This window comes from Lytechinus variegatus, chromosome 18 (genome assembly GCF_018143015.1).
Source record: "Lytechinus variegatus isolate NC3 chromosome 18, Lvar_3.0, whole genome shotgun sequence".
NCBI lineage: Eukaryota > Metazoa > Echinodermata > Echinoidea > Temnopleuroida > Toxopneustidae > Lytechinus > Lytechinus variegatus.
The window spans coordinates 10,262,637-10,278,353 of NC_054757.1; the positions used below are offsets into that span (position 1 = coordinate 10,262,637).

The following is a 15,717-nucleotide window of genomic DNA, read 5'->3' on the forward strand; positions in this document are numbered from 1 at the left end:
TTCAGTTACCATGGAAACAAGATCATCAAGGATGAAAATAAATAGTGTGTACTTGTGAGGAATAACACTCTGTGCATCTACATTAATGACGAGAGAGATTTCTATTTTTTTAATTCCATCCAAATCAGTTACAAAATGAGAAAGTTGCTGATGTGGTTTACGGTACACCATGTGGAGTGTTATAGAAACAGTGGATAGAAGAAGAGAAGAAGTGGATAGGCAAGAAAGTGGAGATTTGAGAGTAGAGTATTCTTTCTTGAAAATAGTCCTGAAAAGGACTGTAAACCAGAAGGAATGTTGAGTGAGAACAGCTTGAGTAGTAGAGCTGATGAGGAGATGCTGGCTTGAGTCGGCGAGGAGAGATGATGAGTAGTAGAGAGACTCGACGTTTCGGACAGGTTGACTGTCCGTCTTCAGGAGTGGAAGACGGACAGTCAACCTGTCCGAAACGTCGAGTCTCTCTACTACTCATCATCTCTCCTCGCCGACTCAAGCCAGCATCTCCTCATCAGCTCTACTACTCAAGCTGTTCTCACTCAACATTCCTTCTGGTTTACAGTCCTTTTCAGGACTATTTTCAAGAAAGAATACTCTACTCTCAAATCTCCACTTTTTTAGTCGCCTATCCACTTCTCTTCTTCTATCCACTGTTTCTATAACACTCCACATGGTGTACCGTAAACCACATCAGCAATTGTACACGCCACCATGCAAACCTTCAAACAACATCTGAAAATGAGAAAGCTACGAAAATTTGAAGTCTTAATTCGTTTTCGATGCAATCTCCATAGTTCAAATTGGCAATATTGATTCACAATGGCAGATTCAGTAGAATGTTCAATATGTTTTGTATACAAATTGTTCGTATTTTCTCCATTATCTCTAACAAATCCCTTGCCTTTTTGTGAATGCAATAAATCCTGTCAAATTATAATATGTACATTTTCCCAAATGTTAAATCTTGATCTATGAATGAAACAAGCTGATCCTTAAGTGAAAATGTGGGTAAGATCAATCGGGAATTTGTATCTAAAACATTTCGGGAGTTGTGCATGTACTACTAGACTCGTCTCTTTGAAGCAACATTGCAAATTTGAGGATCACCATAGAAAGTTAATAAAGCTTATGCATAACTTCATAACTTTCACATTTTGTAACTACCATTTTATTGAAATATTTTGCTGAATTATTTCTCGCTATCCTCCCCTTCCATTGAAATTGATTTTTCCCGACAGATACATTCTCCTCTTACTATTGTGATGCTCCATTTCTCTTCATCCCATTTTACATTAATTTAAAATGCCTCCAAACCAGTGTAGGAAATACTCTTCATTTTTAGGGGGTATCTTTTTTTCCACATTTGGGCGACTGAAGAATTTTTTGGGCTGTTCTTTGTAATTTTATGGGCTATTTGTTTTGGGCAACAAGTAATTATGAAGCAAGTGCAAATATCATTATTCTGACCTAGTTAGAAAAATGATTTTCTAAGTAATCTTGAATACTGTTTTTTACAGATCTTGGAGCTACTCTAGAAAGAATGTTCACCCCAAACAGGGGCGGAAATCTCTCCCAAAAGGTAGGGGGGACAAGGGTCTGGAAAATTTGACAAGAAAAAAAAAAAGAAGAAAGGGTAAATTACCTAAAATTTCAGGTCATTTCGACGAAAATATATTTGACAAGCAAAAAAAAAAAAGGTCATCTCGTCCCAAAACGCAAGGTTTAGTCCCATTTACAGTGACATATTTGTTAGCATCACCAAAGACCCAAAATAGTAGGGGGGACATTTTATATTGTGTCCCCCCTACTATTTGAGAAGGGGGGGGGGGGACACGACCCCCCCCTGTCCCCCCTGGGATTTCCGCCCATGACCCCAAAGCATGCTATTTGGGGGGATTTTAGGGGTGAATTTGGCTGTCATGAGAGCAAAATCATCCGTCACATTCATGTATTTCCTACACTGCTCTAAACTGATATACTTTTAAAGGTCAAGTCCACCTCAGAAAAATGTTCATTTGAATCAATAGAGAAAAATCTGACAAGCACAATGCTAAAAATGTCATCAAAATCGGATGTAAAATAAGAAAGTTATGACATTTAAAAGTTTCGCCAGTTACATCCAAATGAGAGAGTCGATGATGTCACTCACTCACTATTTCTTTTGTTTTTTATTGTTTGAATTATACAATATTTCAATTTTTACGAATTTGACGATTAGGACCTCCTTGCCTGAAGCACAAAATGTTAAAATAATGGAATTCCACGTGTTCAGGGAGGAATGAAACTTCATTTCACATGACTATGACGAGAAAATAAAAATATTTCATATTTCATCTAATAAAATACAAAAGAAATAGTGAGTGATGTCATCAACTCTCTCATTTGGATGTAACTGGCTCGTTCATATAACTATTTTGTTGAAAATAAGCGAAACTTTAAAATGCCATAACTTTCTTATTTTACATCCGATTTTGATAAAATTTTCAGTGTTATGCTTGTTGAATTTTTCTCTTTTTAGTCAAATCAAGTTTTCGTTGGGGTGGACTTGTCCTTTAAAAAGCAGAAAAGCAGACCATAACAGAAGAAATACCTAATCTTACTTGAAAAGAAGATTCATAAAATTCTTTATTTTTTAGAACTTAGAATGTCATAATTCCAAATCAATGAATCGTTTGCAACGGTTAGGTTCATTGAAAATTACTCGTATTCAACAGTAGGGGTAACAGAAGGAAAAAGAACAATATCTGGGGTAATACAAAAAGATACGCTTGATAATTACAATCGATTGTAACTCCTTGTATATGGCTTCTCATAGACTTAAAGTTCCACTAAATTATAAAATCAATTGAATCTTTAACATCATATCCCTCTGGCATCATATTGAGACTGTCTAAGCCTGTGTATAAATGTTGATTTCCTTTTTTTTTATGTGCATGTTATTATTATGGCCAAAAAGTTTGGAACACAGCCAGGCATAGGTGGTTTTCACAAGTCAATCTGAGAAGTGGATATACTGATTCTAATCCATTTTAAGAACAAAGGTTCAACTTAGCACCTTTATAGCAATGACACACTAGATTCACCTTCATATGTACAATTTGCTTCTTTCAGGTTTGAAAGGTGCAAGAAGCACCAATAAAGATGTTCCAACACCAGAAGGTACAATGTTGCACCTTTAAAAGGACCTCCCATTAGGTTGCAATTTTTTTTAAGGTGCATGTTTTTACATTTTTCTTAAAGTAAGTTTACAGACACACATTCATATGAGTATTGCTGCTGTGCAACAACCACTTGATTTCCATGTAAAGCCTTCCTCTGAAAATGAAATTTGTGAATCATATGTCTACCAGAATCTTACTTATTCATCAATTCAGGATTGAAATATAGATTGAAAACACAGCTCAGGCCTTAAATAATGGAACAACCAGCACTTCCAACATTTTGTGGAAGCTTATTGCTGTTGATTGTCCTTTAAAAATGTCAACCAAGAAGACTCAAGGGTTCCAGTAGCTTTAAACAAATTTCAGTTAAAATCACTGGCTATGTGTTCCAAGACAAGTTCCTCTTGAATCATTCCCAATTCATCAAAATGAAAGCAAGCAAATGGTACAGTGTGTGTGTAGCTCTCGTTTTCCTTTGCAAAAAATAACAGCTTATATAATAGTTGTCAAAAATACTAAAAGCTAACAGGTGAACACCTAATTTTTCACTTTATTTGTGAAGACGTTTGAAGACAGTTTGACTTTATGAAGTCTTATAACCCCCCCCCCTCTCCCTTGGTTATAAAGGTCTTACCAGAGGCACATCTAATATCACTTGTTAGTCTCTATTTCATAAAGACTAACAACTAACGATTAAGATTAATTTGAAATCATGGTATCTACACTAGAAACCTTCATTTTTGATCGGTTGCGGAGCACTGTTACTGTCATCATTATGCGTGATGGCAGTCGTAAGTCATTTATCAAACAGGAAACTGTTGTCACAGTATCATAAACCATTGGTTGCTTCATTCAATGCAGATTCTAAATGATTAAAGACTCTCTGTAGGACTGCCCTTTCCATGAGAGTAGGAGTTACCTGTAACAACTGCCCAAGGTACCTACTGCAACCATCCTGCAATGTTTGTACACTAGTAGCACCATCTTCCCTTTCAATGCTCTTGCAAGGTATCCTCGTACTCGTGCAAGCAGACCCTTCAACACGTTCTGATTCACTAAGCTCTTGGGAATCATGAGGGTCACTCATTTCTACATTATTCCCTGATGACTCTTGATGACTCGCACTTGATACTTCAGGGTTTTGTGGTGCAAGCGGTGGACTGGATGCACCCATTTCTATATCATTGCCCTCAGGTTCCAATGCTGCCTCATCAGTTGCTGCAAATTTTTTCACAGCTGGAGTTGCTCCCATCTGAGTTAACAATTCACAGGCAACCTGATTATCTTCCCTGGAGACATCTTCCATTTGAACAGAGTCGTTTGTTAGATCTCCACTAACCACTGCATGCAGTGTCTTATCACTTTCATGAAGCTTTGCAAGGCGACGTTTGGCGGCTCTTTGTTTTGGTGCTGACCGGGTGTTGACTTCCACTGCCTTGATGGCATTGGGCGTTGTCTCCGGTGACGCCATCTGTTGCAGGATACACTCTTCATCCAGAGAGAAGATAGGACTGCTGCTGTAGAGCGGAGACAGCTGCTGCCAGGAGCTCTCGTCTCCAAGATGGTGAAAGACAGCCAGGAAATGCCTGCAGGGCAACCAGTGCTGCAACCAATCAGAGCAGGTGCAGCTTGGAAAGACGATCTCGTTACCCAAGCCAACAGAATGATGCCGGCCCTTCTCGTTGAGGACAGTGAATGTGCCATTCTCAAGTTGCACAACATTGTCTGTTAGTAGCGAAGGTACAGGAGATCTTGCTATGATGTGGGTGACCAGGTCCAATGGACGGTCTCTGAGGTAAGCAGGTAGAGCTGTGTTGAGTTTCCCATAGCTGCTGGAGCATCGGATGTTGCTCTGGAGATACCTGCATTTTATTAAAAAGGCAATAGAAATGCATGATATGTTACACTGAAAATTGAAAACTATAGCTGATTCAGAGCCCCTATAAATTGGATCTATCAGAAAAAATTTTGAAAGGAGAAACGATGCCAAATAAGACATTTGGTGTTTCTTTCCTTTCAAACACTGGCCCAAACCCTGTTATTTTTCGTAACTTTGGCAAATTAAAACTATTTCACATCAGAAACAGTCTAAGAACAAATAAATAAATTTTCAATCATATACTTAAAAAAAATTATGTCTGGTACTTAAATAATGATGAAGTTATCAAACTCTTTCATCAAAATTTTTATAAAATTAAAGGACAATCTATTTTTGCCCTCCAGTGATGATTGAGCAGACTCGTTACAGTATTTTATAATAGGAAATTACGATTATTCAAATTTTCTACTCAACGAATGTGAAATGATATTGCTTACTTAATTTTTGTGTAAGATTGTCATTTTGTAACAAGAGAGATATTTCTATGCTAATGTATGGCATAAAAAATGAAATAATCAAGATTTCATATCATAAAATGTTAGATAGGAAGATGGAGACATACTAACAACTAAAACAATATTTAAAAAATGAACATTTTAATGAAACTGTTATGAGTTTGCTTGTTTATTTTTTTTCTACTCATTCAAATATAATACTTTCAGCTTGTGAGACCTGTTTATTCAAAGTTATTCAAGTATATTTGCCCACAAACCTCTGGAGAAATGTCGGTACCACATCTTCTTTGTAGCACTGAATGACATCTAAGAGGGATTCAATGATAAAGCCCTGGAAGTAATTGACCTTGAGGACGTCATTGAGCTTGTCTGGACCATTCATAGCGGAGAGAAGAATACAGAGCTTGTCTGGCTGGAAGGCCATCACCCATAACTATCAGGATGAAATTATTTGAGAGAGAGACAGAGAGAGAGGGGGAGAATTATTGAAGGAATTTTTTTTTTTTTTTGGGGGGGGGGGTAATCCTAGTTTGAACTGTTGAGGCAGGAGTATAGGAATTGGAATTAATTTTAAAAATCTGCAAGGCAAGGTCTTTACATGAAGAGTACAATCAACCAGTTTTTGACTGTAGCAGTTTTAATTTGAAAGGAATTATTAATAGCCATTGTAAAATTACTGGTCTATGACATATTTTACACCAGGATATATTTCTCAGATGAAATACCAGAGGTTTCTCATCTTATGACTAGTAAAATAGAATACAAGAAATGTAATTGCACATCTGCATACTGCAGAAATGCTTGTTCACGCATTTGTGACTTCGAGGCTTGACTCATCCAATGCACTGCTTGGAAATTTACCTGACTTAGAGATCAAGAAGCTTCAACGGGTTCAGAATATGGCCGCAAGGATAGTCTTAAAGGCCCGCAGACATGAGCACATTACACCCCTTCTTCTCTCTCTCCATTGGCTTCCTATTCATCTACGTATCCAGTACAAAATCCTTCTAATTGTCTACAAAGCTTTGCACGGTAACTCTCCTTCCTACATCTCACACCTCATCAATTACTATGTACCTAATAGAAAGCTCCGTTCTGCCAATCTAAACCTTCTCCAAACTCCCAGAGTCAACACCCAGTACTATGGAGAACGTGCCTTCACCACCCTTGCATCACATCTATGGAACTCTCTACCACCTCAACTACGTGAAGCCACTTCAACAGCTCATTTCAAGACATCAATCAAGACCTATCTTTTTTCATTGTTGTAGCGTAATATAGTTTAATATACTTTTATTCAATATGTTTAGTACCAAATTAATACCATGTAATGATATATGTAAATTTAATGTTTATTACAATGTAGCACAATACTTAGTTTAATGTAGAATAATATTTAATTTTTTAATGAAAACCATATTAATAATTTGATCTCTTATGTAATAGATCATTCATTTGTTAAGCGCATAGAGATTACCAATATTATGCGCTATATAAGTACAATATTATTATTATTACTATTTTTCAATGTGGCACATTTCAATATTACAGCACAAAGGGAAAAATTTATCAAAAGGCCCCCCCCCCAAGAAATATGCCCACAAGATGGGCATTGATCCAATCAAAGATCCATCAACGGCCATTGCCTTCAAATGGCTCATTTGGGGACATCGTGGTCTGGTGGTTATGACTCTCATCTTTCAATCTGAGGGATGTGGGTCTGATTCCTACCCATGGCATGTTCCCCTTCAGCAAGAAATTTACCCACATTGTGCTGCACTCAGCCCAGGTGAGGTGAATGTGTAACCACAAGGAAGAAATTCCTGGAATGCTTGACTGACAGGGTAGCCGAGGTAAAGCGGGGTAAATAATAATAATATTAGGGCCTACTGGGAGAACAGTCTCCGGAACTGAAGTGGCTACCCTGGGTAAACATACCCTTATTATTAGTAGTAGTAATATCATTATTAGTAGTAGTAGTGGTAGTAGTAGTAGTAGTATATTATTATCATTATCATTACTATTATTTTTATTATTATTATCAATATTATTTTATTAAGAGTAGTAGTAGTTGTAGTAATAGTATTAGTAGTAGTATTATATTATTAGTCCGACTTCTCTTATCCGGCCTCTCCTTATCCAGATCTATTATCCTGATGCACACTTGGCAAGATCTTTTTTTAAATCTAAACTCAATCCTACACGCAAACTCACTATGATTACATATATTTTCCAATATAGTCTACATACAACAACATTATTTTTCATGAAAATATCTCACCGAAATCCCTGAAAGAACTTAGGCAGGATAATTTTCCGGTAAATCAGGGCACAGCGCAAATATTTCATCACATTCTCTTTTTGTTTCCCAGGAAAACAACACAAGTCTCGTTAGCTAACGCTAGGCCTCAATATGGACAGCGCCATCTATCATGTTTGAGCCTACAGTCCAGTCATGCATACCTCAACCATTTTAGCAGGTAAATTATCCAACAGTTTTGGCCATCAATCGATTTCATATCCGTAAAAATACCGCCTATAATTTGCACTGACACTGTCTGTACGCACGCCTACTACAATAGATAATGTGTAGCTACTGCCGTTAATTGGGGAGCTGAGGCAGCAGCTGCGTGTATTTATTGGGTCTCCCAGATCCAGATAAATCCCTTATCCGAAATTGGTGCTGGTCCCAATGTGTCCGGATAAGAGAGGTCGGACTGTATTATCATTATTATTATTACTATTACTATCATTATTATTATTATTATCATCACAATATTATCATTATCATATATTGATAAGAGCACAGGTTAGTGTTTCATGAGCTGTTTTTAACTAAGTTACAAATGACTGGTGAGCCTTTCTTGCACTAAAAGATATCCCTATGTAGCTGACTTAGCACCTAAGACGAAAAGTTGTGTGTAAATTCGCGCATAACTCTATGAACAGCTTTATGAAAGACAGGAGCCCGTCTGAAAAAGAGTTGCGGTTGATCCGATCAATCGCAACTATAGAAAACCAGCAACGTCAACATCTAAAATACATGTTTATTCAAAATATCTTCTAGAAATGATGTATATTCATATTTTCATTGTTTTTTTTCTGGACAATTCAGTATGCTTCTCTTTGTTTTCAAAGGACATTGAGCAAAATTCCTGAAGAAAAAATTATGACATTGATGTATTCCCATGTACTTGAGATTGATCAGATCAATCATAACTCTTTGTAAGACAGGGCCCAGGTATACCAAAGGACATCAATACAATAATTTTATTATATTGGGTGGCTAAGAATGGAATACAAGAAATATTCCAAGAATTCAGGAAAACATTCCACGAATTGCAGATGAGTAGAATATTTGCCCTAACGAGTGGAATATTTCTGGTATTTCATGAAATAACGCCATCCAATATAACCATTATCATCTATTCCACCCCCTCCCAAATAAAAGAGGGAAAAATTTGATTTAACAAGTCATATCAGTGATTACATTATGCCATTATCACTTCATAGGATCAATTTTGGTCGTTGACATGCGAGTTGCATGTAGTTCATTATGACTTCATGGAGCGTAGTTGTGCTCTATGCTGCGCATTGCTTTCATTGTTGTACGCGTTGTATATTTTACGCATTTGCGCACGCGCCCTAAACTGTTGAATAAGCTCTCATATTCAATAGCAAATTTTGTACAAGAGTCGGTGGGATATTCGTCGGATATCAGCCCTTTTTTGGAATATGCTCTCATACTGCACGGCCAATTGATGCAGACCAAAATACGCGTTTTAATGCATCGCTACAACACTCTATATAGGTGATAATGCGTTATTACCTCTGCTTCCCAGCTGGTGGCAAACCAACTCTGAAGCTTGACGGACGAGATCCATCCCTCGCACCCCTGTAAGGCTTTGAGCGCCACTTCGTACTGGTCCCTGGTAGGAGCACGGGCCGTCTTCTTGATCAGGTCCAGGGTCTTATCAATCAGGGACTGGTCCATGTCTGGTTCCTGCTGGTGAAACCACTCCTTCCATAACTTCTCACGATGGAAGTCAGATACAAACACGTCGGACCCTGCAACAGGAAATGCCATGATTACAATACCACATACACCCATCTGAATATCTCCTGGATTTCCCTATTATTTCAAAATTTTATTTCTTATTTTTTCGCTATGTTATATCCGTCATTCATCAACAGACCCACAATTCTTTGATGTACTATCTAACATGGGCATGAATGGTCTGGAAACAATATTTCCTGTTATCATACGTTAAGTGCAAACCAACTACCTTTACCCCTAAAAGGCATCACAAAATACCAACTCTATGACAGGTACAACCTGATCATTACTAAAAACATTTGAATGTTGACCACAAGTGTCTGTGAAAAAAATTGTTTCAATCTGAGTTATCTAAAAAACAGGGTCAATTAGCCCCAACCTCCTAAGCACTCATAATCACTCTTCAGAGTTCTATGGGCACTAATTATTACTAACCATAAAAGCCTGGGGGCTGATTAAACTCCCGCTCAACGTTTTTCATGTTTAGCCCAGTCCTTTGGGGGTTAAAAGTGAATCCAACCCAAATGCCAAAGTAATTGGGTCAATGGCTGAAATGTAAATTCAGTTGAAATGAGGATATGACCCACCTGGAAAGACTCTCTTAATCATCTCCATCATCTCCACCTTATGGTCCATGACAAAGAACTCTGGTTTCCAATCAGGATTCCAATCCTTCATCACCAAGAACCCTTCCTCTACCGCTTCCGCTGTCCCCGCCTCACCAACAAACCCTGCCACCAGCTGGTAGTCCACATTGGTCCGTACAAAGAGGAAGACGACATCTGCAGGAAAGGTGGCTGATCGGTAGACGATGTCCATGACGATCATGGAGCCATAGATCTGGAGTAATCGCTGTTGTTCTTTGGTCTGGTGACAAAAGAGGACACTCTTGTTGCTCAGGTCTGAAAGATAGGAATGACAATGAGCAGATGCTAATGATACAGCTTGGATTTTCAATAAGTAATTTTCAGTATTCCATTTAAATCTCATCTCATGGAGCGTTGTGGCCCAGTGGATTAGTCTTCGGACTTTGAAACAGAGGGTCGTGGGTTCGAATCCCAGCCATGGCGCAATTTCCTTCAGCAAGAAATTTATCCACATTGTGCTGCACTCAACCCAGGTGAGATGAATGGGTACCCGGTAGGAAGAAATTCCTTGAATGCTTTGAGCGCCTAGGCAGCCCAGCTAAGGCCGGGGTAATAATAATAGCAGGGCCCGATGGGAGAACAGTTTTCGGAACTGAAGCGGCTTCCCTGGGTAAATATACCTATATTATTATCATTATAAAACCAAGAAGTGATTGAAAAAAGCAACAACTAAATCAAATTGTTAATGTGGTCTATCAATATCTTACAAATGTATTTAGTGTTGTACTAAAAAAGTTAACCTGACCTAGAACAGACCTCCTGAAATCAACACAATTTTTCCATCAATAAATGCATAATAATAAATCAAAGTTTTAGCTTTAAAGCTGTGGAATCACCTTCCTGCTGCTGCGAAGACAGCCTCCTCTGTTGAGCAATTCAAGAAAGCCATTAAATATAATTCATTTTGCTGAAGAGAACAATGAATTGCATGGACTAAAGTGTTATTGTTTTAGTGGCCCAAAAATGGAGTAGTGTGTGCGCAGCACTTTGTAACCGAAAGGATAAGGCGCCATATCAAATGACCTTTGGATTGGATTGGATATGAAGTAGAAAAGAGGACTTAAGACTGAGAATAACTGGCATCAGAATAATTGAAACTTGAATTGTTCATTCCCATATTAAACTTTTTTTTGCATGACCGAATAAAACATTTTGTTTAATTCATGCAGTTTATACACAACAAAACCATGTTTCAAACATTGGATGAGGGTTAATCAAGCACTGTCTAGATTGTTCTCAAATGAAGTGAATAATCAAATCCATGAAAGTACAAACATAGATCACTTTCAGTATCATACATTGGAAATCTAACTCCTGTTATATTTCCACAAGATGGTACCTTCAAACAGTGGTGGACCCAGACAGGTCAGATACAACACCTGCACCTGCCTGCAAATACGCAATTTTGCCATACCTTCTTGAGTCAGATGCGTTCCATCACTGCTAACTGGTACAACCTTGCTCTCAGAGTAGTCTTCCAGGTTCTTGATGGAAGGACTTTTAACTTTATCTGCTTCTTCTTCTGGTTGTTCCACTTCTTCAGAATTTCCTTTCCTCTTGTTCCTGTTCACTTTCTTTTTTGCAACATACGTCAAGTTCTTGATATCCCTTGCGGAAGGGTAGTACCTCCGACGGATCAAGGAGGGTGCAGACTCATTGGGGAAGAGTTCTTCGACTACATATGCCCTTACGGCCTTTTGGATATCAGCAACCTTGGTGATACCGTTTCCAACAAGTTCAACGACCTTCTTTCTCACCAAGGGGTCTATGGGTTCTCGCATGCCAGCAAACTATAAGTAATAAAGAGAAAAGGAAAGGGAGTTGGAGAACATTTTCTTTTTCTAATAAATCTACATTAGCTTGTGATACAAAGAAATGTATCACTACGCTATTTGCCCAGAGGCGTAATGTATCTTGAAGAGAGAAAAACCGGAGTGAAATGATGTTGACAACTAAATTTTATTTCAAAATTTATCCTAATTTTCTATAAAATGTCTGACAGATCATCTTTCATTTTGTCAATGATAATGCCTGCATACATGTATTAATAGAGGAAACATTAAAGTGCAGAAAAACTGAAACCGAATTTCATGACGTAAACAGGATATTATGATTATTTGCTTGTGGTGGAATACAAAAATGCGAACCTCGTTTTCATTTTCTCTGGGCTGCATTGTGAAGAATAAAAATGCAATTTCAGAAGACTTACTCCTGTGACATGTATTTAATGAGATAGGGATTTAATAGTGATGACAACCAAGGGGAGAAAACCCCCAGGGGAGGGACACTCACATACGTTGGTGGTATGGGGACATGCAGCTTTGATGACCCCCCTTTTCCATACTCCGAATGACATAAGTTCCGTTCAGAAGCCGCCCTGCCCCGCTCGCAAGACCCGTTACGAAACATCTCGGTTCCCCAGCCCTGCCAAAATTGTCCAGCGCGAGCAACGTAAAGCTACATGTAGCTGCACGCACGGCTTCACACATCCCTCCATACCCTGCCGCTAGCGCCCATGTATATGAACAACGCTAGCTATACACCACACCTTCAGCAGAATATGATCCCGTTCTCTAGACCATGTATTTTACCCTTATAAGTTCCTTATAAGTTCCTTAGACCCCCATTTCAGGATTTCGTGAGGCACACCCTCATCAAACTATAATTCGAGTGTCCCCCCCCCCGGAGAAAATTGAGCATCTCGACAATATGCAAGCTAAGAATGTAGGTTAACAATGAATGGATTCACAATATCAAGGGTCTTTTGCAATATGACTTACTTCTATGATCACTTTGCCATTATGGTAACAACCATAGAAAATTTTTATTTTGATTGCCTATCGAACCCTGCTACCATAGTAGTAACACCATAATGGCATATTTACCACAGTCACAAGTCCTCTATAAAACAGTCTCTTATTTTTTTTTTACGAATTCATAGTACCTTACCTGTCCCTGTACATGAAACTTGTGTGCATTAGACCCAGGAAACTTTGCCACATACTTGAACTTGACATCAATGGCTTCATCTCTTCTTGCAAACTGCTGAAATTCTGAAACAGTCTTCCGCTTCGTCCAGGGAGAGCAATGAAGGTCTTCTTTAAATCCCGGAAACATTGCTATTTTCTTCAGATTAATTACAGCAGGGCAGTCAACTTTCTTGGTAGCGTGTGTCCAGAATCGACTTTGGATTTTCTTATCAGCTTCATTTTTGTTTTTCTGAAGGCCCAAGGAATGAATGAAAAAGGTGTTATTTACATTAAATCAAGTTGCAAGCAATGTATTAAGACGGTCTCCTGTCACCTTTTATGGTATTTTTATTGACCCATTAGCATTCTTACCATTTTTATTAAAAACAGAGGAATCAAGTTTACAACCACTAGATATCATGTAATTGCTGTCATTATTTCTGATATGTCAAAGTTATTATCTTGCATTCAATGGTCCTAAATTTGAGGAATCATGTAAGAGGATGTTAGCGATTAAACTCAATGGTAGGTCTACAGGATAATCTACAACCCACGAAAGGTTAGACCAAATTTGCTACAGCCTACATGTAATTTTTTTCTCTCACTTAATTTTCTGCAAAGGTAACATAAATTTTCCTGAATTACTCTCGCACTGAGATCAAGGTGTGACTATTTCCATATCTCCTTATCTTTTAATGTTGATGAGGTTGCTATTGTGACAAGTCTAGCTGGAATTTCGCGCTGAAATACTTCAGGAAAATCACAAATATCTGTTTGATTGAGAGACAATATTATGAGACCTCCTTCCGTCTGGGTTCAAAATCAAAAGCAAAGGCCAAGTTACTATATAAATTGACCCGATGCTCACCAATTTCTCTGCGACGCGTTTCTTGTACTGCTCCTTCTTTCCAGTATTCTTATCTCTACCTTGGTGGCATCCTAGCAGCAGCTGACCAACATTGACATATGGAATGCAGCAGTCTATATCTGGGCTGTCCCTCCAGTGAAGACGCTTTCCCTTGTAATCTGAAATAATAATAATAATGCAGTTCTTATATAGCATATTTCAGACCTGAAAGGACTCTCAATGCACTTTACAGAAATGAAAATTATACAACATAAGGAATTACTTAAAATAACACAAACAACATCAACATTAATCAGTTACATACATGTATGGGATAAGTATTGGGAAAGGTCTATTTGAAATGCTTCTTTGAGACGAGGGGGGTGTTTCACAAAAAAATGGTGTGGAATGAGTGTCTCACTGGAGAGCATTTCACAAACACTTACACCACAACTAACAGTGGTAATTTATGGCATATCCTCGTTAATGCCTCCAACGGACCACACATCCCCGGAGCATGATTGATTGTGGTTATTACTTGCCAAGAGACTTGCCACGAGGGGTACGATGCGTCTTGGTCAAACATATGTATGCGTCTCGTAGCTTAGCTACTAGCAAAGAGCACGAGATGGCCACGTAAACATTGGCAATTCTTTTTTCCTGCCTTCTCATATTTTTCATTCTTTTATGAATATTTCTTTAAATATTGTAATAATAATTATTTATAATCAAGTTTAAACTTTTATTACTTGTCAAGTAATAATTTTCATCCATACATTGTTCTTCAAAACGGCATTTTAATTTTTGTAACATCGCTTATCGAAGCTACGTCATTACCCATCATAACAACAAGTAAACAACATAACAAAGTGGACTCAAGCCTATTTTTTGTGCGGTGTTTACAAATGGATTGAGGAATCTACACGAGTTTGGTCAAGAAACCTCTCATCTTTTTTATACTAACCGTTTTTTGCACCTGGACTGGTGTACAGATAAATAAAAATTAAAAATAAAATCAAACAAACATGATTTCTATCTTAATATTAATAAAAGATGGATCCTAGTAAATCCATCTGGGAGTATAGGTCTCGCTTAGGCATGAAACACTGTATGAAGGGTTTCAAGGCTTCGTGATGAATAAGTATATGTCAAAATGTTAACAGATATCATCACGAAGTCCTCAGGCTCAGGCTATCTGTGCTCACTGAGCACACCCACGACCATGTTTTATCGTTACTCGACGCCGCTACTCCCGGCGCCATCTCTATCCTACGATCGGTGAATTTCCAGCCAGCAGCAGCGGCAAACGTATTCCGCCAAAACTTACCCGATTCCGAGAATTTCTTTTCTTTCTTTACTGTGATAAAATGGCTCATCGTCTCCTTCTCATACTCATCGAGATATTGTTTGAATTCCTCATAGGAGTCAAATATTACTTCGTCTTCCCCCATTTTTTACAAACTCCTGTTTCAGTCACGACCTTGGGATCGAGGGTTAATAAATCGTACATATATGGTAGTTTCGTTTCAGACTTAAAACAAGAAATATAGCGATATAGGAAAGGTAAATATTACAATTCGATTGAATAATTATACCTAGAAAATTGTGTACGCATATAAAAAAATATCAAATAAGAAATACTATGTACTTACTTGTGACTTTATTTTCTTTTTGATATATGTAATGTGTTTTATATATAATATTA

General features: G+C 37.9%; 1 protein-coding gene across 1 annotated transcript; it reads right to left on the reverse strand.

The window, feature by feature from the left end:
- Positions 1-2,590: 2,590 nt before the first annotated feature.
- On the reverse strand, positions 2,591-15,521 carry LOC121431720. The gene is made up of 8 exons (XM_041629382.1): positions 15,340-15,521; positions 14,034-14,191; positions 13,146-13,415; positions 11,611-11,986; positions 10,137-10,451; positions 9,322-9,560; positions 5,750-5,925; positions 2,591-5,020 (listed from the first exon to the last, which is right to left on the reverse strand). Exons 1-8 carry the CDS (start codon positions 15,461-15,463, stop codon positions 3,988-3,990), a joined length of 2,691 nt encoding a protein of 896 aa, XP_041485316.1. The 5' UTR covers positions 15,464-15,521; the 3' UTR covers positions 2,591-3,987.
- Positions 15,522-15,717: the final 196 nt, after the last annotated feature.